This window comes from Procambarus clarkii, chromosome 46, assembly GCF_040958095.1.
Source record: "Procambarus clarkii isolate CNS0578487 chromosome 46, FALCON_Pclarkii_2.0, whole genome shotgun sequence".
NCBI lineage: Eukaryota > Metazoa > Arthropoda > Malacostraca > Decapoda > Cambaridae > Procambarus > Procambarus clarkii.
In genome coordinates this window covers 3,375,278-3,398,774 of record NC_091195.1, presented here as the reverse complement: position 1 = coordinate 3,398,774, position 23,497 = coordinate 3,375,278, and the positions used below count along the sequence as shown (strand labels likewise).

The window sequence follows — 23,497 nt, the reverse complement described above, 5'->3', positions numbered from 1 at the left end:
TTTATAAGAACAAAGGTAACTGCAGAAGGCCTATTGGCCCATACGAGGCAGCTCCTATTCTATAACCACCCAATCCCACTCATATACTTGTCCAACCCGTGCTTGAAACAATCGAGGGACCCCACCTCCACAATGTTACGCGGCAATTGGTTCCACAAATCAACAACCCTGTTACTGAACCAGTATTTACCCAAGTCTTTCCTAAATCTAAACTTATCCAATTTATACCCATTGTTTCGTGTTCTGTCCTGTGTTGATACTTTTAATACCCTATTAATATCCCCCCGGTTATGTCCATTCATCCACTTGTAAACCTCTATCATGTCACCCCTAACTCTTCGCCTTTCCAGTGAATGCAACTTAAGCTTTGTTAATCTTTCTTCATATGAAAGATTTCTAATTTGGGGAATTAACTTAGTCATCCTACGCTGGACACGTTCAAGTGAATTTATATCCATTCTATAATATGGCGACCAAAACTGAACTGCATAATCTAAATGGGGCCTAACTAGAGCAAGATATAGCTTGAGAACCACACCAGGTGTCTTGTTACTAACGCTGCGATTAATAAATCCAAGTGTCCGATTTGCCTTATTACGAACATTTATGCATTGATCCTTTTGTTTTAAATTCTTACTAATCATAACTCCCAGATCCCTTTCGCAATCCGACTTCGCAATCACAACACCATCTAGCTCGTATCTTGTAACTCTATCATCATTACCTAACCTCAGAACTTTACATTTATCAGCATTAAACTGCATCTGCCAATCCTTTGACCATTTCAGAACCCTATCTAGATCAACTTGAAGTGATAGTGAGTCCTCCTCCGAATTAATTTCCCTACCGATTTTCGTATCATCGGCAAATTTGCAAATGTTGCTACTCAAACCTGAATCTAAATCATTTATATATATTATAAACAACAGAGGTCCCAGGACAGAGCCTTGAGGCACTCCACTTACAACATTTTCCCACTCTGACTTGATTCCATTTATACTAACTCTCTGTTTCCTTTGGTATAGCCATGCCCTAATCCAGCTTAATATAGCACCCCCATACCTTGCTATACCTTATACATACCTTATTTGCTATTATAGATTCGAGTAACTTTCCCACAATAGACGTTAGGCTAATTGGTCGATAGTTAGACGCAAGTGATCTATCTCCTTTCTTAAAAACTGGTATCACATTAGCAACTTTCCAAAACTCTGGCACTCTGCCTGACTCTATTGATTTATTAAATATGGTTGACAGTGGGTCACAAAGCTCCTCTTTGCATTCTTTAAGCACCCTAGCAAACACTTCATCCGGCCCTGGGGATTTGTTTGGTTTGAGTTTTACTATTTGTTTAAGAACATCCTCCCTGGTAACTGCTAAACTCGTCAACCTGTCCTCGTCCCCACCCACATAGACTTGTTCGGCTGAAGGCATATTGTTAAGTTCGTCTTTAGTAAATACAGATACAAAATATTTATTAAAAATACTACTCATCTCTTCATCACTATCTGTTATTTGACCTGTCTCAGTTTTTAATGGACCTATCCTTTCCCTAGTCTTAGTACGATATAACTGAAAAAACCCTTTAGGATTTGTCTTTGCTTGCCCTGCTATGCGAACTTCATAGTTTCTTTTTGCTTTCCTTATCTCTTTTTTAACATTTCTAACCAGTTGTACGAATTCCTGTTCTAAAGTGACCTCCCCATTTTTAATCCTTTTGTACCAAGCTCTCTTTTTACCTATAAGGTTCTTCAAATTCTTTGTTATCCACTTTGGGTCATTAGTATACGATCTATTCAATTTGTATGGTATACTACGTTCCTGTGCTTTGTTTAGAATATTCTTAAATAAGTTATATATTGAATCCACATCGAAATCCCCATTTAAGTCACCTATCGCTGGGTTCATATCTCGCTCCAAGACCGGCCCACACCCCATACCCAAGCCTTTCCAATCAATTTGACCCAAAAAATTTCTTAGGCTATTAAAATCAGCTTTTCGAAAATCTGGCACTTTAACAGAATTTTCTCCTACTGGTCTATTCCATTCTATGCTAAATCTGATTTCTTTGTGATCACTGCTCCCTAGCTCACTCCCTATTTCGATGTCATTAATTTGCGTTTCCCTGTTAGTTAACACTAAATCTAAAATATTATTTTCCCGTGTTGGTTCCTTAATGTGTTGCGTAAGAAAGCAATCGTCAATTAATTCTAGAAAATCTTCTGCTTCACTATTCCCTGTTTTGTTCAACCAGTTTATACCGCTAAAATTAAAGTCACCCATGACATAAATACTGTTAGATCTAGATGCTCTAGATATTTCATCCCATAGATGCTTTGCTTCCATTCTGTCTAAATTTGGTGGCCTATATATTACTCCTATTATAATATTATTAGCTTTTTCGTTTAATTCAATCCAAATAGTTTCTGTGTGTGGCTCAGTTTTGATTCCCTCTTTGATACTACATAAGAACATAAGAACAAAGGTAACTGCAGAAGGCCTATTGGCCCATACGAGGCAGCTCCTATTCTATAACCACCCAATCCCACTCATATACTTGTCCAACCCGTGCTTGAAACAATCGAGGGACCCCACCTCCACAATGTTACGCGGCAATTGGTTCCACAAATCAACAACCCTGTTACTGAACCAGTATTTACCCAAGTCTTTCCTAAATCTAAACTTATCCAATTTATATCCATTGTTTCGTGTTCTGTCCTGTGTTGATACTTTTAATACCCTATTAATATCCCCCCGGTTATGTCCATTCATCCACTTGTAAACCTCTATCATGTCACCCCTAACTCTTCGCCTTTCCAGTGAATGCAACTTAAGCTTTGTTAATCTTTCTTCATATGAAAGATTTCTAATTTGGGGAATTAACTTAGTCATCCTACGCTGGACACGTTCAAGTGAATTTATATCCATTCTATAATATGGCGACCAAAACTGAACTGCATAATCTAAATGGGGCCTAACTAGAGCAAGATATAGCTTGAGAACCACACCAGGTGTCTTGTTACTAACGCTGCGATTAATAAATCCAAGTGTCCGATTTGCCTTATTACGAACATTTATGCATTGATCCTTTTGTTTTAAATTCTTACTAATCATAACTCCCAGATCCCTTTCGCAATCCGATTTCGCAATCACAACACCATCTAGCTCGTATCTTGTAACTCTATCATCATTACCTAACCTCAGAACTTTACATTTATCAGCATTAAACTGCATCTGCCAATCCTTTGACCATTTCAAAACCCTATCTAGATCAACTTGAAGTGATAGTGAGTCCTCCTCCGAATTAATTTCCCTACCGATTTTCGTATCATCGGCAAATTTGCAAATGTTGCTACTCAAACCTGAATCTAAATCATTTATATATATTATAAACAACAGAGGTCCCAGGACAGAGCCTTGAGGCACTCCACTTACAACATTTTCCCACTCTGACTTGATTCCATTTATACTAACTCTCTGTTTCCTTTGGTATAACCATGCCCTAATCCAGCTTAATATAGCACCCCCAATACCATGAGACTCTATTTTTTTAATCAGTCTTTCATGTGGCACTGTATCAAAAGCTTTGCTAAAGTCAAGGTATACAACATCGCAATCCTTACCACTATCAACTGCCTCAACAATGCTAGAATAAAAAGATAACAAATTTGTTAAACATGAACGGCCATTTATAAAACCATGTTGCGACTCAATTATTAATTTATGTTTTTCAAGATGAAGACGAATTTTATTTGCTATTATAGATTCGAGTAACTTTCCCACAATAGACGTTAGGCTAATTGGTCGATAGTTAGACGCAAGTGATCTATCTCCTTTCTTAAAAACTGGTATCACATTAGCAACTTTCCAAAACTCTGGCACTCTGCCTGACTCTATTGATTTATTAAATATGATTGACAGTGGGTCACAAAGCTCCTCTTTGCATTCTTTAAGCACCCTAGCAAACACTTCATCCGGCCCTGGGGATTTGTTTGGTTTGAGTTTTACTATTTGTTTAAGAACATCCTCCCTGGTAACTGCTAAACTCGTCAACCTGTCCTCGTCCCCACCCACATAGACTTGTTCGGCTGAAGGCATATTGTTAAGTTCCTCTTTAGTAAATACAGATACAAAATATTTATTAAAAATACTACTCATCTCTTCATCACTATCTGTTATTTGACCTGTCTCAGTTTTTAATGGACCTATCCTTTCCCTAGTCTTAGTACGATATAACTGAAAAAACCCTTTAGGATTTGTCTTTGCTTGCCCTGCTATGCGAACTTCATAGTTTCTTTTTGCTTTCCTTATCTCTTTTTTAACATTTCTAACCAGTTGTACGAATTCCTGTTCTAAAGTGACCTCCCCATTTTTAATCCTTTTGTACCAAGCTCTCTTTTTACCTATAAGGTTCTTCAAATTCTTTGTTATCCACTTTGGGTCATTAGTATACGATCTATTCAATTTGTATGGTATACTACGTTCCTGTGCTTTGTTTAGAATATTCTTAAATAAGTTATATATTGAATCCACATCGAAATCCCCATTTAAGTCACCTATCGCTGGGTTCATGTCTCGCTCCAAGACCTGCCCACACCCCATACCCAAGCCTTTCCAATCAATTTGACCCAAAAAATTTCTTAGGCTATTAAAATCAGCTTTTCGAAAATCTGGCACTTTAACAGAATTTTCTCCTACTGGTCTATTCCATTCTATGCTAAATCTGATTTCTTTGTGATCACTGCTCCCTAGCTCACTCCCTATTTCGATGTCATTAATTTGCGTTTCCCTGTTAGTTAACACTAAATCTAAAATATTATTTTCCCGTGTTGGTTCCTTAATGTGTTGCGTAAGAAAGCAATCGTCAATTAATTCTAGAAAATCTTCTGCTTCACTATTCCCTGTTTTGTTCAACCAGTTTATTCCGCTAAAATTAAAGTCACCCATGACATAAATACTGTTAGATCTAGATGCTCTAGATATTTCATCCCATAGATGCTTTGCTTCCATTCTGTCTAAATTTGGTGGCCTATATATTACTCCTATTATAATATTATTAGCTTTTTCGTTTAATTCAATCCAAATAGTTTCTGTGTGTGGCTCTGTTTTGATTCCCTCTTTGAGACTACATTTCAAATTGTCCCTAACATATATGGCTACTCCACCTCCTCGTCTAATATATCTATCTGTGTGAAATAGTTTAAATCCATATATTTGATATTCAGCTAATAGTTCTCTATTTTCTACATTCATCCACGTTTCGGTAAGTGCAATAATATCTATTTTTTCTGTGCAGACAAGAGCATTTAATTCGTTAATTTTATTTCTTAGACTTCTACTGTTAGTGTAATATACCCTAAGTGAATTGTTATTTTGCGGACCTTCTCTTTCCCTGATCGTTTTGCCAATTCCTTTCTCCCACAAACACATACTTTTATTACCTCCTTCCTCCAAATCAATTCCCATACCTCTATCTACTAACAGTTTAAACCCAAACAAACACCTCTAACCACTTCTTCTAGCGAGTTCGCAACAGCAACAACCCCAGCTCTCGATAGATGCACCCCATCACGAGCATACATTTCATTTCTTCCATAGAAGTGTTCCCAGTTGTCTATGAAAGATATTGCATTTGATTTGCAATATCTTTCCAGCCGGCAATTGACACCAAGTGCCCTCGATATCCATTCATTTCCCACTCCCTTTCTTGGAAGAATGCCACATATGATCGGGATTCCTCCCTTGCTCCTAACTAACTCTATGGCTGTTTTATACCTCTGAATCAGTTCCTCACTCCTGACTCGACCAACATCATTTCCTCCCACGCTAATGCAAATAATGGGATTGTTCCCATTACCAGCCATAATATCATTCATGTTGTTTATAATATCACCAATGCCAGCTCCGGGATAGCAAACCCTTAACCTGTTTCCCCTATCTCTAGCACAAAACGTTCTATCCAAATACCTTATCTGGGAATCTCCCACAACTAATGTTTGCTTAGGTACTTCCTTTACTTTCTGAGGGGCCTGCGCTTCCTTTCTCTTCGTTGCTTTCCCTTTTGCGCGATCCACAGTCTCTCCACAGCACTCGTCCTCCAAAACGTCAAATGAATTTGAAGTTGCTATGGCGTTTGAAGGCGGCTTTATCAAAGTCTTCTTAAGGCCCCTGTCTTTCGCAACTCTCCAAGACGAGGTCCCTTTACTGCTGGTCTCCTCCTTCGTTACTTCTCGTTGTTTTTTAAGCTGACGCACCTCCTCCCGCAGAGAGTCCAACTCTGTCCTCAGGGCTCCCACTAGAGTCACCAGGTCCTTCACTACAACTTCCATATTGCTATGATAATATAACAACACTCAGGAGCTCCGGTTAACACAACCACTCACTGTGACTTCACCTGACCTGACCGACTACATTTCAAATTGTCCCTAACATATATGGCTACTCCACCTCCTCGTCTAATATATCTATCTGTGTGAAATAGTTTAAATCCATATATTTGATATTCAGCTAATAGTTCTCTATTTTCTACATTCATCCACGTTTCGGTAAGTGCAATAATATCTATTTTTTCTGTGCAGACAAGAGCATTTAATTCGTTAATTTTATTTCTTAGACTTCTACTGTTAGTGTAATATACCCTAAGTGAATTGTTATTTTGCGGACCTTCTCTTTCCCTGATCGTTTTGCCAATTCCTTTCTCCCACAAACACATACTTTTATTACCTCCTTCCTCCAAATCAATTCCCATACCTCTATCTACTAACAGTTTTAACATTTGCCTTATTACGAACATTTATGCATTGATCCTTTTGTTTTAAATTCTTACTAATCATTACTCCCAGATCCCTTTCGCAATCCGACTTCGCAATCTCAACACCATCTAGCCCGTATCTTGTAACTCTATCATCATTACCTAACCTCAGAACTTTACATTTATCAGCATTAAATTGCATCTGCCAATCCTTTGACCATTTCAAAACCCTATCTAGATCAACTTAAAGTGATAGTGAGTCCTCCTCCGAATTAATTTCCCTACCGATTTTCGTATCATCGGCAAATTTGCAAATGTTGCTACTCAGACCTGATTCTAAATCATTTATATACATTATAAACAACAGAGGTCCCAGGACAGAGCCTTGAGGCACTCCACTTACAACATTTTCCCACTCTGACTTGATTCCATTTATACTAACTCTCTGTTTCCTTTGGTATAGCCATGCCCTAATCCAGCTTAATATAGCACCCCCAATACCATGAGCCTCTATCTTTTTAATCAGTCTTTCATGTGGCACTGTATCAAAAGCTTTGCTAAAGTCAAGGTACACAACATCACAATCCTTACCACTATCAACTGCCTCAACTATGCTAGAATAAAAAGATAACAAATTTGTTAAACATGAACGGCCATTTATAAAACCATGTTGCGACTCAATTATTAATTTATAAGAACATAAGAACAAAGGCAACTGCAGAAGGCCTATTGGCCCATACGAGGCAGCTCCTATTTATAACCACCCAATCCCACTCATATACTTGTCCAACCCGCGTTTGAAGCAATCGAGGGACCCCACCTCCACAATGTTACGCGGCAATTGGTTCCACAAATCAACAACCCTGTTACTGAACCAGTATTTACCCAAGTCTTTCCTAAATGTAAACTTATCCAATTTATACCCATTGTTTCGTGTTCTGTCTTGTGTTGATACTTTTAATACCCTATTAATATCCCCTTTGTTATGTCCATTCACCCACTTGTAAACTTCTATCATGTAAGAACATAAGAACAAAGGTAACTGCAGAAGGCCTATTGGCCCATACGAGGCAGCTCCTATTCTATAACCACCCAATCCCACTCATATACTTGTCCAACCCGTGCTTGAAACAATCGAGGGACCCCACCTCCACAATGTTACGCGGCAATTGGTTCCACAAATCAACAACCCTGTTACTGAACCAGTATTTACCCAAGTCTTTCCTAAATCTAAACTTATCCAATTTATATCCATTGTTTCGTGTTCTGTCCTGTGTTGATACTTTTAACACCCTATCAATATCCCCCCGGTTATGTCCATTCATCCACTTGTAAACCTCTATCATGTCACCCCTAACTCTTCGCCTTTCCAGTGAATGCAACTTAAGCTTTGTTAATCTTTCTTCATATGAAAGATTTCTAATTTGGGGAATTAACTTAGTCATCCTACGCTGGACACGTTCAAGTGAATTTATATCCATTCTATAATATGGCGACCAAAACTGAACTGCATAATCTAAATGGGGCCTAACTAGAGCAAGATATAGCTTGAGAACCACACCAGGTGTCTTGTTACTAACGCTGCGATTAATAAATCCAAGTGTCCGATTTGCCTTATTACGAACATTTGTGCATTGATCCTTTTGTTTTAAATTCTTACTAATCATAACTCCCAGATCCCTTTCGCAATCCGACTTCGCAATCACAACACCATCTAGCTCGTATCTTGTAACTCTATCATCATTACCTAACCTCAGAACTTTACATTTATCAGCATTAAACTGCATCTGCCAATCCTTTGACCATTTCAAAACCCTATCTAGATCAACTTGAAGTGATAGTGAGTCCTCCTCCGAATTAATTTCCCTACCGATTTTCGTATCATCGGCAAATTTGCAAATGTTGCTACTCAAACCTGAATCTAAATCATTTATATATATTATAAACAACAGAGGTCCCAGGACAGAGCCTTGAGGCACTCCACTTACAACATTTTCCCACTCCTTATGTTTTTCAAGATGAAGACGAATTTTATTTGCTATTATAGATTCGAGTAACTTTCCCACAATAGACGTTAGGCTAATTGGTCGATAGTTAGACGCAAGTGATTCATCTCCATCCTTAAAAACTGGTATCACATTAGCAACTTTCCAAAACTCTGGCACTCTGCCTGACTATTGATTTATTAAATATGGTTGACAGTGGGTCACAAAGCTCCTCTTTGCATTCTTTAAGCACCCTGGCAAACACTTCATCAGGCCCTGGGGATTTTTTTGGTTTGAGTTTTACTATTTGTTTAAGAACATCCTCCCTGGTAACTGCTAAACTCGTCAACCTGTCCTCGTCCCCACCCACATAGACTTGTTCGGCTGAAGGCATATTGTTAAGTTCCTCTTTAGTAAATACAGATACAAAATATTTATTAAAAATACTACTCATCTCTTCATCACTATCTGTTATTTGACCTGTCTCAGTTTTTAATGGACCTATCCTTTCCCTAGTCTTAGTACGACATAACTGAAAAAACCCTTTAGGATATGTCTTTGCTTGCCCTGCTATGCGAATTTCATAGTTTCTTTTTGCTTTCCTTATCTCTTTTTTAACATTTCTAACCAGTTGTAAGAATTCCTGTTCTAAAGTGACCTCCCCATTTTCAATCCTTTTGTACCAAGCTCTCTTTTTACCTATAAGGTTCTTCAAATTCTTTGTTATCCACTTTGGGTCATTAGTATTCGATCTATTCAATTTGTATGGTATACTACGTTCCTGTGCTTTGTTTAGAATATTCTTAAATAAGTTATATATTGAATCCACATCGAAATCCCCATTTAAGTCACCTATCGCTGGGTTCATGTCTTGCTCCAAGACCGGCCCACACCCCATACCCAAGACTTTCCAATCAATTTGATCCAAAAAATTTCTTAGGCTATTAAAATCAGCTTTTCGAAAATCTGGCACTTTAACAGAATTTTCTCCTACTGTTCTATTCCATTCTATGCTAAATCTGATTTCTTTGTGATCACTGTTCCCTAGCTCACTCCCTATTTCGATGTCATTAATTTGTGTTTCCCTGTTAGTTAACACTAAATCTAAAATATTATTTTCCCGTGTTGGTTCCTTAATGTGTTGCGTAAGAAAGCAATCGTCAATTAATTCTAGAAAATCTTCTGCTTCACTATTCCCTGTTTTGTTCAACCAGTTTATTCCGCTAAAATTAAAGTCATCCATGACATAAATACTGTTAGATCTAGATGCTCTAGATATTTCATCCCATAGGTGCTTTGCTTCCATTCTGTCTAAATTTGGTGGCCTATATATAACTCCTATTATAATATTATTAGCTTTTTCGTTTAATTCTATCCAAATAGTTTCTGTGTGTGACTCAGTTTTGATTCCCACTTTGAGACTACATTTCAAATTGTCCCTAACATATATGGCTACTCCACCTCCTCGTCTAATATACCTATCTGTGTGAAATAGTTTAAATCCATTTATTTGATATTCAGCTAATAGTTCTCTATTTTCTACATTCATCCACGTTTCGGTAAGTGCAATAATATCTATTTTTTCTGTGCAGACAAGAGCATTTAATTCGTTAATTTTATTTCTTAGACTTCTACTGTTAGTGTATTGTTATTATACCCTAAGTGAATTGTTATTTTGAGGCCCTTCTCTTTCCCTGATCATTTTGCCAATTCATTTCTCCCACAAACACATACTTTTATTACCTCCTTCCTCCAAATCAATTCCCATACCTCTATCTACTAACAGTTTAAACCCAAACAAACACCTCTAACCACTTCTTACAGAGTTGGAATCTCTGCGGGAGGAGGTGCGTCAGCTGAAAGAACAACGAGAAGTAACGAAGGAGGAGACCAGTAGTAAAGGGACCTCGTCTTGGAGAGTTGTGAAAGACAGGGGCCTTTAGAAGACTTTGATAAAGCCGCCTTCAAACGCCATAGCAACTTCTAATTCATTTGACGTTTTGGAGGACGAGTGCTGTGGTGAGACTGCGGATCGCGCAAAAGGGAAAGCAACGAAGAGAAAGGAAGCGCAGGCCCCTCAGAAAGTAAAGGAAGTACCTAAGCAAACATTAGTTGTGGGAGATTCCCAGATAAGGTATTTGGATAGAGCGTTTTGTGCTAGAGATAGGGGGAACAGGTTAAGGGTTTGCTATCCCGGAGCTGGCATTGGTGATATTATAAACAACATGAATGATATTATGGCTGGTAATGGGAACAATCCCATTATTTGCATTAGCGTGGGAGGAAATGATGTTGGTCGAGTTAGGAGTGAGGAACTGATTCAGAGGTATAAAACAGCCATAGAATTAGTTAGGAGCAAGGGAGGAATCCCGATCATATGTGGCATTCTTCCAAGAAAGGGAGTGGGAAATGAATGGATATCGAGGGCACTTGGTGTCAATTGCCGGCTGGAAAGATATTGCAAATCAAATGCAATATCTTTCATAGACAACTGGGAACACTTCTATGGAAAAAATGAAATGTATGCTCGTGATGGGGTGCATCTATCGAGAGCTGGGGTTGTTGCTGTTGCGAACTCGTTGGAAGAAGTGGTTAGAGGTGTTTGTTTGGATTTAAACTGTTAGTAGATAGAGGTATGGGAATTGATTTGGAGGAAGGAGGTAATAAAAGTATGTGTTTGTGGGAGAAAGGAATTGGCAAAACGATCAGGGAAAGAGAAGGTTCGCAAAATAACAATTCACTTAGGGTATATTACACTAACAGTAGAAGTCTAAGAAATAAAATTAACGAATTAAATGCTCTTGTCTGCACAGAAAAAATAGATATTATTGCACTTACCGAAACGTGGATGAATGTAGAAAATAGAGAACTATTAGCTGAATATCAAATATATGGATTTAAACTATTTCACTCAGATAGATATATTAGACGAGGAGGTGGAGTAGCCATATATGTTAGGGACAATTTGAAATATAGTCTCAAAGTGGGAATCAAAACAGAGCCACACACAGAAACTATTTGGATAGAATTAAACGAAAAAGCAAATAATATTATAATAGGAGTAATATATAGGCCACCAAATTTAGACAGAATGGAAGCAAAGCACCTATGGGATGAAATATCTAGAGCATCTAGATCTAACAGTATTTATGTCATGGGTGACTTTAATTTTAGCGGAATAAACTGGTTGAACAAAACAGGGAATAGTGAAGCAGAAGATTTTCTAGAATTAATTGACGATTGCTTTCTTACGCAACACATTAAGGAACCAACACGGGAAAATAATATTTTAGATTTAGTGTTAACTAACAGGGAAACGCAAATTAATGACATCGAAATAGGGAGTGAGCTAGGGAGCAGTGATCACAAAGAAATCAGATTTAGCATAGAATGGAATAGACCAGTAGGAGAAAATTCTGTTAAAGTGCCAGATTTTCGAAAAGCTGATTTTAATAGCCTAAGAAATTTTTTGGGTCAAATTGATTGGAAAGTCTTGGGTATGGGGTGTGGGCCGGTCTTGGAGCGAGACATGAACCCAGCGATAGGTGACTTAAATGGGGATTTCGATGTGGATTCAATATATAACTTATTTAAGAATATTCTAAACAAAGCACAGGAACGTAGTATACCATACAAATTGAATAGATCGAATACTAATGACCCAAAGTGGATAACAAAGAATTTGAAGAACCTTATAGGTAAAAAGAGAGCTTGGTACAAAAGGATTAAAAATGGGGAGGTCACTTTAGAACAGGAATTCGTACAACTGGTTAGAAATGTTAAAAAAGAGATAAGGAAAGCAAAAAGAAACTATGAAGTTCGCATAGCAGGGCAAGCAAAGACAAATCCTAAAGGGTTTTTTCAGTTATATCGTACTAAGACTAGGGAAAGGATAGGTCCATTAAAAACTGAGACAGGTCAAATAACAGATAGTGATGAAGAGATGAGTAGTATTTTTAATAAATATTTTGTATCTGTATTTACTAAAGAGGAACTTAACAATATGCCTTCAGCCGAACAAGTCTATGTGGGTGGGGACGAGGACAGGTTGACGAGTTTAGCAGTTACCAGGGAGGATGTTCTTAAACAAATAGTAAAACTCAAACCAAACAAATCCCCAGGGCCGGATGAAGTGTTTGCCAGGGTGCTTAAAGAATGCAAAGAGGAGCTTTGTGACCCACTGTCAACCATATTTAATAAATCAATAGAGTCAGGCAGAGTGCCAGAGTTTTGGAAAGTTGCTAATGTGATACCAGTTTTTAAGAAAGGAGATAGATCACTTGCCTCTAACTATCGACCAATTAGCCTAACGTCTATTGTGGGAAAGTTACTCGAATCCATAATAGCAAATAAAATTCGTTTTCATCTTGAAAAACATAAATTAATAATTGAGTCGCAACATGGTTTTATAAATGGCCGTTCATGTTTAACAAATTTGTTATCTTTTTATTCTAGCATTGTTGAGGCAGTTGATAGTGGTAAGGATTGCGATGTTGTATACCTTGACTTTAGCAAAGCTTTTGATACAGTGCCACATGAAAGACTGATTAAAAAGATAGAGTCTCATGGTATTGGGGGTGCTATATTAAGCTGGATTAGGGCATGGCTATACCAAAGGAAACAGAGAGTTAGTATAAATGGAATCAAGTCAGAGTGGGAAAATGTTGTAAGTGGAGTGCCTCAAGGCTCTGTCCTGGGACCTCTGTTGTTTATAATATATATAAATGATTTAGATTCAGGTTTGAGTAGCAACATTTGCAAATTTGCCGATGATACGAAAATCGGTAGGGAAATTAATTCGGAGGAGGACTCACTATCACTTCAAGTTGATCTAGATAGGGTTTTGAAATGGTCAAAGGATTGGCAGATGCAGTTTAATGCTGATATATGTAAAGTTCTGAGGTTAGGTAATGATGATAGAGTTACAAGATACGAGCTAGATGGTGTTGTGATTGCGAAGTCGGATTGCGAAAGGGATCTGGGAGTTATGATTAGTAAGAATTTAAAACAAAAGGATCAATGCATAAATGTTCGTAATAAGGCAAATCGGACACTTGGATTTATTAATCGCAGCGTTAGTAACAAGACACCTGGTGTGGTTCTGAAGCTATATCTTGCTCTAGTTAGGCCCCATTTAGATTATGCAGTTCAGTTTTGGTCGCCATATTATAGAATGGATATAAATTCACTTGAACGTGTCCAGCGTAGGATGACTAAGTTAATTCCCCAAATTAGAAATCTTTCATATGAAGAAAGATTAACAAAGCTTAAGTTGCATTCACTGGAAAGGCGAAGAGTTAGGGGCGACATGATAGAGGTTTACAAGTGGGTGAATGGACATAACAGGGGGGACATTAATAGGGTCAGAGAGTAAAGGAAGTACCTAAGCAATCAGAGAGTAAAGGAAGTACCTAAGCAAACCTTAGTTGTGGGAGTTTCCCAGATAAGGTATTTGGATAGAACGTTTTGTGCTAGAGATAGGGGGAACAGGTTATGGGTTTGCTATCCCGGAGCTGGCATTGGTGATATTATAAACAACATGAATGATATTATGGCTGGAAATGGGAACAATCCCATTATTTGCATTAGCGTGGGAGGAAATGATGTTGGTCGAGTTAGGAGTGAGGAACTGATTCAGAGGTATAAAACAGCCATAGAATAGGTTGGGAGCAGGGGAGGAATCCCGATCATATGTGGCATTCTTCCAAGAAAGGTAGTGGGAAATGAATGGATATCGAGGGCACTTGGTGTCAATTGCCGGCTGGAATTTATTGCAAATCAAATGCAATATCTTTCATTGACAACTGGGAACACTTCTATGGAAGAAATGAAATGTATGCTAGTGATGGGGGTGCATCTATCGAGAGCTGGGGTTGTTGCTGTTGCGAACTCGTTGGAAGAACATAAGAACATAAGAACATAAGAACAAAGGTAACTGCAGAAGGCCTATTGGCCCATACGAGACGGAGTGGGTGTTGTGCCTGTGGCACCTAATTGCCTGTCTGCTGCTCCGCCTGCTGAGATGAGTTCTACGGCCTGTGCGACACCTCTGGTACCTGCTGTTGCCCCTGGGGTTGTTGAGCCAGTGTGTGTGGGTGTCGGGCCTGCACTGCGTGTAGTGCGGGATGTCCCGGTGGAGGTTCATGTCCCACCCCCGCCTGTGGATGTGGTACCGGCTCCCGGGACCGCGATTTCTGCTGTTTTGGAGGGGGTGCTTCGGCAAGGGGAGGTGCCTGCAGTGCCTGTGTGTGTTGGCGGCTGGGGTTCTGCTCTTTCCATTTCTTTGCAGAAGAGTGCCGTCTGTGTTCTGAGGCTGTTTCCCTGGATGATGTGGACAGTGCAGGCGATGTGGCCTCTGTGGACTCTTCGGACGGTGCGGGTGTGGCCTGTTGTGGATGTGAAGATGGTGGCTGTACCTGCAGAGGGGCCTGGTGGGCGTGGTGTGGTGCGGCCTGTCTCGAAGCATTCGCGGCGGGCTCGGAGTGTGTTTCCCCTTCGTGGTGTGCCTTGGGAGGAGGTGGGAGAGTATGGTTCTTTGGCGTCCCCCCGCCGTGGATGTTGGTGCTGTGAGGGGGCTCCGAAGTTGCTACCTTTGCCCTCCCCCACTCCTGCGTCTCCTGCTGTTGGATCTGTAACAGTGCAAGTATTTTGCACTCTTTCATGTATAATTGTGAGTTGTAATTGTGTGTGTGTGTGTGTGTGTGTGTGTAGTAAGGAGCGAGATGGTACGAGGGGAGGTGTTAACTAGCTTCAATCTGCTGACATGGTAGTACTTGTGTTGGTAAGGGCTAGCTAGGCCTGTCCCAGTCCTTATTAGGGCATGAGGAAGAACACTCAGCTTCCCCACGTTTGGGGGGGGGGGCGGCTGGTAGATTCAGTGAGAGACCAGCTTGCATAGAGGGAAGGTGACCAGCCAGCTTTCCCCCGATTTTCACCCTGGTGGGTGCCAGTCACCATCAGAGTGCATCCCTCTGATTTGAGAAGGTAAGAGCCAGTGTTGCTTGATTGACCAAAGTGTCTTAATGGTGACGAGCTAATGGAGTCTGAACAATTTAGCCATGTATGGTGTGGGCGTGTATGGAGTGGGTGATCCCCCCCCCCCCTTCCTTTTAATTTGGTAAAAATTGTGTTAATAGAATGTCATAATGTTAAATAGTAAGAACTATGGAAATTGAAATAATTTTAAATAATTTGAGTCAATAAATGTCAATGTGTAGAATAACAAGATTGACTTTTGTTCAGTCTTCCTTTTTTAATCAATATCCTCTCGAGTAAGAGTTAAGCCTAGAAATAACTAGATGAACAAGTGAGAGATAACTAAATTAAGCAGTGTTCCTGTCGCATTGTTTAAGTGGAATTAAGATTTAGTTTCAATGACAGGTGGTGACAGCTTACATCAGAACATCTTAGAATAAAATCAGTATAACATCTAACAAAGATAGAATAACAATCAGGCTACTCTCCCCACTCTTCTTATCCCTCCTACTTACTCTCTCTATTACTTCTACTCCTCCTCCTTCTTTCTCTCGCTCCTGCCTCCCCTCTTCCCGTTTTCTATTCCCTCTCTACCTCAGTTCCTGCCTCAACCTCCCCCATGTTCTATCCACCCTTCCTTCATCCCTCCCTCCTTCCTCCTCCCCTCCTTTCTTCCTATACTTTCCTTTACTTTCTCACCATTACAGAGTAGATAGAGAAAATTAGATTTTACAGTGGTTCCCCCTCCTTCGTTGCCCCGGTCTGGGGGAAGCCTAGTCCCGACTGCTTGGGTCGTGCCCTGTGAGGGTCCGGTGATGGGCCCTTATTGAGATGCCCGGGTGCTTTCGATCCCGTGGTGCTCATCCACTGTCTGGGTGTCGGGGGTGAAGGAGTTTGTTTATAGGGTGCCGGATAAGATGTCTCAGCCGAAGGCACCGCCTGGTGGCCGGGTGTCCCCTGACACGTGTGTGATTTGGGATGCATACTGCTTGCGCTTTCCGATATACATGTTTCCGGAGAAATATTAGTTGACGTCTTGCGCACACCCCTACGCCGTGCATGGATCCGCTGCTGCCGTACACTCGACATCCTGCCCTACGGTGCGGCTAGTCTCCCTTTAACGTCCGCCTCTGTTTTCGTCGCCACACCTCTCTCTACGGGCCGACACATCTAACACTTTTGACTTTTTTCTACTCCTCAACGTCAACGCGTCTTCCTACATCTGTCCTGGTACAGTCATCGGGAGGGTAAACCCTTCATGCAAACTGCACCTATTCTCAAGAAGAAGAAGAAGAAGAAGAAGTTGGGCCAGGTAGTTTATCCCATTAAAATGGTAGATCATCCGCCAGTGGTTGCTTCCATTAGTAAGAAACAGAAGTACAATATTCACTACCCTACGTTGTTGTTTACGTCTCTTCCAGAAACAGATAGGAAGTCATGTGGGTTACATGCCTTGATGAAACAATGTTGCCCACCTCATTCAGTTAAATTTATAAAAGTATCAGTGGGACGTCACATTGCACCAGGTACCACCCTTCAGGTGGCTGGGAGATGTGACAGGCTGTTAATCCCTCATCATTTAATCACAGTGCTTGATAAAGGGGCACTTATTCCTGCTGTCAATCTCTCGCACAAAACCTATCGTTTCAGGGCAGGTGATAGGTTGTCTCAGGCTACGATTGTGGAAAATACGGGAATTTTTCAGCATCAAAGCCAGGAGGAGATGCCAATTTAATATTACAGATAGTATTACACAGGGAAAATACAAGACCGAGACAAGTAAAAGTAGTAATACTCAGGAAGTGGATAAGTTAATCTCGGCTCTGGATTTGCAACATGTGCAACAGTCAGATAGGAAACTTTTGAGAGTGATTTTACGTAAATTCCCTAGACTGTTTGCAACAGAAGACGATCAAATCGGGCTTCTGGTTAGGATTGAACATGTTTTTCCTACAGGTGATCATCCTCCTATTTACACTCGTCAATGGAGGCTTCCGGAACGGGCGAAGGAAGTAGTTAGGGATGAGTATCAGAAGATGTTGAGGTAGAATATGATAGAGCCTAGTACGTCACCATGGTTGTCGCCAGTAGTGTTGGTACAGAAACCGGATGGTAGTTATAGGTTTTGTGTTGACTACCTGCTGGTAGTTATGTCAACAGACATAACATATACAATGTTATGTCTTAACAGACATAGCATTGTATATGGGGAAGATTACCCATCAGAAGTTCTAAATAATATGAAAAATGCATGGAGAATTGCAGCTAGGGCTTCCAAGACAGCACGAGACCGCTATGCTCAGCATTATGACAAAAAGGTACGACCTCTTGAGTTGAAAGTCGGGAGTCTTGTGTTGAGAGTTAAAGAGGCGGCTCCTGCTAATCAAAGTAGGAAACTTGCACCTAGATGGCGGGGTCCTTACCGAGTAATTGAAAGAAAAGGCCCGGTTAATTTTGTTATTGAAGGTATTTTTGAAGACCAAGTTGAGAGAATGATTCATATTAATAAGTTAAAACCTTATCACGCGAGGGAGGAACCAGTGCTGCCTTCAGCAAGTCTAATTCCTGACCTGTCTAATCAATTAAATTACTAAAAATGATGTGTACCCTTTGCCACGGATACAGGAAATAATAGATCAGTTTGGGGCAGCCAAATACTTTTCCACTCTGGATGCCAAATCTGCGTATTGGTCCATTCCAGTCGCTGAGACGGATAGAGAGAAGACCGCTTTCTCTGATGGGGTTCATACTTATCAATTCAAGCGGATGCCTTTCGGGTTAAAGACAGCGAATTCATCATTTCAGAGGGCAATTCATTATATCCTCAATCCAGTCTTGGGAAGGCACTCATTAGCGTTCCTGGATGATGTGGTTATTTACTCCAGGACGTTTGATGAGCACTTACGAGATTTGACTGAGACGTTGATGTTATGTACCTAACCTCCTGTGGAGGTTGGTTTCGGTTGTAAAATGTTGGTGGACACAGTGGAGAGTGTTTATTAGACTAAATCCACAGTTGAGATCAGAGAGGCCGCGAGTCACTACTCCGCCCAGTAAAGTAGTGCCTTCTCAGCTGTAGGTTGTCAGAAATAATGTGAACTGGAATAGCCTACTATGTAAGGGAAAAATGGACTCTATCAAAAAGTATGCATGGGCAATATGGTAAATAAAATCCATAATGAGTTTGATTGCATATGTAAAGAATAGAGTATTAAGGGGCGATGATGCAAGAGAGGTGGACGCCATCTTGACTGGAGGGGAAGGTGTATCGCTGCCGACCGATCCTGCTATTTGAGGGGTTTTCTCCGGCCGTACAGTCAGATAAGCCTATCCTTTTCAATAACCAGGGTTGCAAGATTGGGTAGAGTAATATTACAGAAGTTGGAGAGGTTTTATAAGAGTCCAGGTTTCCTAGAGGCTAAAATATATGTGTCATTGGATGATAGCGGTGGTAGCTGGGTGCACGGTACCAGGTATGGGACGGTGAGCCGTGGGGTGGTCAGAGCCACTTGAGGTTATAATACATAGTGATCTTATGTTGTGAGGAAAACGCCTTGTTGAATGTATTCCTGTGTGACTTATATGTATAAATTTGTGACTTGTGTACTAGGCTGTTTTCCTTACTCCTTACTCCCTAGACAACATTTTAAGGACCACCACCACCAAATTCTCGATAGCTCTCTATGACAACAAAATCGTATCACTACTGATAACATCAGTAAGACACAGGCCGTGATACAATTGGGTAGCCAGCCCGGGAGCACCTCACATATTGAGCAGCCTGATCGAAAGCCTAATAAATGTGGATAGCCTGTAGGTGTAACCTGACATAAAAATTGTGTAGCTTATTTTTTCACTTTAACTTGTGTAGAATTTTAGAATATTTTTAATATTGGTATAATATGAATATGTACTTTATTACTTATTTATGTACATTTTATTAATCTTTATGAAAAGTGTTTTAAGAAATTTTTGTGTGTGTTCTCGAGTGCAAAACATTTACCAGTTGACAGGGCAGTTAAGTAAACTAAGCAATGTCCTTATCAGTTTTCAAAACAAATTCTCATCCTAAAAAGAGAAAGGTGGTGCAGAATTATAAATTTGTGTTGGAGTCTGCTGTATCTTAGCACACTAAAAATGGATTTGGTAGCATAACAAATTGCCGACAATCCTAGTGTTGAGGGTTTGAAAGCGGCAAAAAAGTCTATCCTAGTGGCTGTTGGCAAGCACTATGGACTATTATTGCTCATGGGAATGGTGAAGACGGAACTGCTAAGAGAAATAATGATACACTGGGTAGATGAGCAAATTCTCCCACAGGAAATATTAGAGCAGTCCCCGTCCACCAGTGGTGCAAATGTTGTAATTACAGGAAAGGTAGAGACTCAGTTGCAGTGGCAGGTAGAATTGGAACTAAAGAAGTTGCAGTTTGAAGCAGAGCAAGCTCAGAAGAGGCTAGAGGCAGAGCAAGCTCAGAAGAGGCTAGAGGCAGAGCAAGCTCAGAAGAGGATAGAGGCAGAGCAAGCTCAAGAACTCGCTATGAAGAGGTTAGAAGTGGAGCAAGCTCAGAAAAAATTAGAGTTACAGATTAGGCTAGCAGAATTGGGAATTAGATCAGAAAATACTGGTGTTCACGATTTAGGAACACCTGGGCAGTTAGAGATTAACAAAAATGTCAAGTTTCCTCTATTCTGTGAAACTGACCCAGACCAGTTCTTCATTCATTTTGAAAAGTTAGCACGGAGTATGGAATGGCATGAAACACAATGGGTATCTCTTCTTCAAGGTCAATTGGTGGGAAAGGCACAGAAGGTATTTGCAGCTATGCCTTTGAGTAACAGTTTTGACTATGATAAGGTAAAAGCAGCCATCCTTACTGCTTATCAACTTGTTCCTGAGGCTTATAGGCAAAAGTTTAGACAACTGAGACGAGACACAAGTCAAACCTTGGTAGAATTTGCACAAGAGAAATATCACATGTTTAATAAATGGTTAGATGCAGAAAAAATTAGGGATCTGGACTCTCTTAAAAATTTACTCCTAGTAGAAGAATTTTTATCTTGTATACCTTCTAATGTGGCTTTGTATTTGGCAGAGAAATTACCCAGAGATATCTATGAGTTGGCTAAATTAGCAGATGAATATGAGTTGATGCATAAAGTAACTTTTAAAAATAAAATTCAATCAAATAGACAAGGATCTGGTCAAGCAGTAAACTCCTCAGTCAGATTTGGGTCCAACATGTACCCAACAGCAGGTCAAGGAAACACTTTTTCAAAGGTGCCAGGTGGTAAAGAAAGTAATGTGAAACCCAAAGAGGATCACACCAGTAATAAGCCTCACCCAGAGTTGAAACAGTGTTCCTACTGCCATAGGACGGGTCATGTTGTTAAGAGTTGTTGGTTTCTCCACCCAGAAAAGAGGCCTATGGCACTCACAGTGTGTGATGGGAGGAAAACCAAATGTGTAACATAAATAATGGGGAAAAAGCACTTCCTATAAATCATTTTGGAGAGTTTGTATCAAATGGAAAATTACAGTGTGCAAATGGTTTGTGGCATGATGTTAAAATTTTGAGGGATACAGGAGCATACCAATCTTTATTATTAGTGTGTTACAATATATACAGTCTACAGAGACTGGGGAGGTAATGATTATACAGGGAATCACAGGAGATTTCCAGACTGTACACTTGAGAGAAGTAAACCTAGACTGTGATTTTATTAAGGGCAAAAGTTTAGTAGGTGTTAGTCCTAAATTACCAGTTGCTGGCATTGATCTAATTGTGGGGAATGATCTTGCTGGTAATAGAGCTAAAAGACACTACAACCCAATAATGCTAACTAAGCCAGAGGTGATTAGGGCATGGACAGATCCTGAGGACACGGTAATGTACCCAGCATGTGCCGTGACCCAGTCAAAATCAGAGTCTCAAATATCACAAACTCCCAATAATGTAAGTCAGGAGACAAAATTAGAGGTTAACAAATCAAATAGTGAAGTGGATCTTTGTGACACTTTTATGGCCAAGTTAGAAGAAGCAGATGGGAACAGGATGGGGAGCACCTCCACCAAACCACCTAGGGAAAGGGGTAGGGTAGAGTGAAGTCCAGTTACCACATCTGGCTCTTCAGACTTGAGATCAAAATCAAATTTTATTCATCAGCAAAGAACTGATCCTACATTGACTGACTTGCATAATAAGGCAGTAACTGAACTAGAAGCAGTATCGGAGGCTATGACTTATTACTACACTAAAGAGGTGTTGATGCGGAAGTGGAGACCTAGGAGCTCACCTGTGTCACACACTTGGGAGGTAGTTAATCAAGTAGTCCTACCGAGTGGTTACAGAGAAAAAGTGCTAAGTGTAGCCCATGATTCACCAATAGGCGGTAATCAGGGTATTGCAAAAACATATAATAAAATAAGCAAGTACTTTACCTGGCCTGGATTAAAGAAAGATGCCATCCAGTATTGTAATGAATGTCCAGTATGTGTAAAAACTGGCAAACCAAACCAGGTAATACCAAAAGGCCCTTTACAGCCAATTGTGGTAGCCGAGGAACCCTTTACCCATATTATTGTTGATGTAGTAGGCCCATTGCCTAGAACCAAGAGTGGTAATATGTATATCATCACCATGATGTGTCAGACTACACGCTTTCCTGAGGCATTCCCTGTGAGAAATGCTACAACGAAAGTGGTAGTATGGCCGTACAGTCAGATAAGCCTATCCATTTCTATAACCAGGGTTGCAAGATTGGGTAGAGTAATATTACAGAAGTTGGAGAGGTTTTATAAGAGTCCAGGTTTCCTAGAGGCTAAAATATGTGTCATTGGATGATAGCGGTGGTAGCTGGGTGCACGGTACCAGGTATGGGACGGTGAGCCGTGGGGTGGTCAGAGCCACTTGAGGTTATAATACATAGTGATCTTATGTTGTGAGGAAAACGCCTTGTTGAATGTATTCCTGTGTGACTTATATGTATAAATTTGTGACTTGTGTAGTAGGCTGTTTTCCTTACTCCTTACTCCCTAGACAACATTTTAATTAAGGACCACCACCACCAAATTCTCGATAGCTCTCAATGATAACAAAATCGTATCACTACTGATAACATCAGTAAGACACAGGCCGTGATAGTTGACATTGTTAGATAAGGCGGGTTTCAAACTCAATGTGGGGAAATGCACTCTGGCATCTCAGATATTCCAGTTTCTGGGATTCCAGGTGAGCACAGATGGTATCCGACCTGACCCCGACTTCTGTCGCGCCATTGCTGACATGCCTACACCTAAGACAGCAAAGGATGTTCGCAGATTTCTGGGGGCAGCCGGATATTTCTGTCGCCACATTGAGGGTTTTGTAAGTACATCAGCACCTTTAACTGAGCTCACTAAGAAAAACGTTAAATTCATTTGGAAACCAGAGCATGATAACGCTTATGGAAAATTAAAATGTCAACTCATTACCACCCCAGTACTGGCAGTACCTGATTTTGATAAGGAGTGGGAAGTACACACTGACGCCAGTGGCATTGCAATTGGTGGGTGTTTAATGCAACGTGATAATGACAATCTTCCTCACCCAGTTGCATATTTCAGCAGGAAGGTTAAGGGTCCGGAGGTCCGCTATTCTGCAACGGATAGGGAAGCTTTGGCTGTGGTAGAAAGTGTCAGATACTTTGATTCGTATCTTTTCCAACGTCACTATCATTTATACAGATCACCGGGCTTTAACTCATGTTTTTAAGAAAAGAACTAAGTGTCCTTGCATGTCACGTTG

General features: G+C 40.2%; 2 protein-coding genes across 2 annotated transcripts in view; both read right to left on the bottom strand.

The window, feature by feature from the left end:
* The window catches only part of LOC123752831 (uncharacterized), a 192,864-nt gene that overhangs the window by 67,453 nt on the left and 101,914 nt on the right, over positions 1-23,497 (bottom strand). The gene's annotated exons all lie outside the window — the stretch shown is intronic.
* On the bottom strand, positions 14,766-16,800 carry LOC138350496 (uncharacterized). Its single transcript, XM_069301514.1, has 2 exons — positions 16,705-16,800; positions 14,766-15,365 (listed from the first exon to the last, which is right to left on the bottom strand). The coding sequence occupies exons 1-2, from the start codon at positions 16,798-16,800 to the stop codon at positions 14,766-14,768; spliced, it is 696 nt and encodes a 231-aa protein (XP_069157615.1).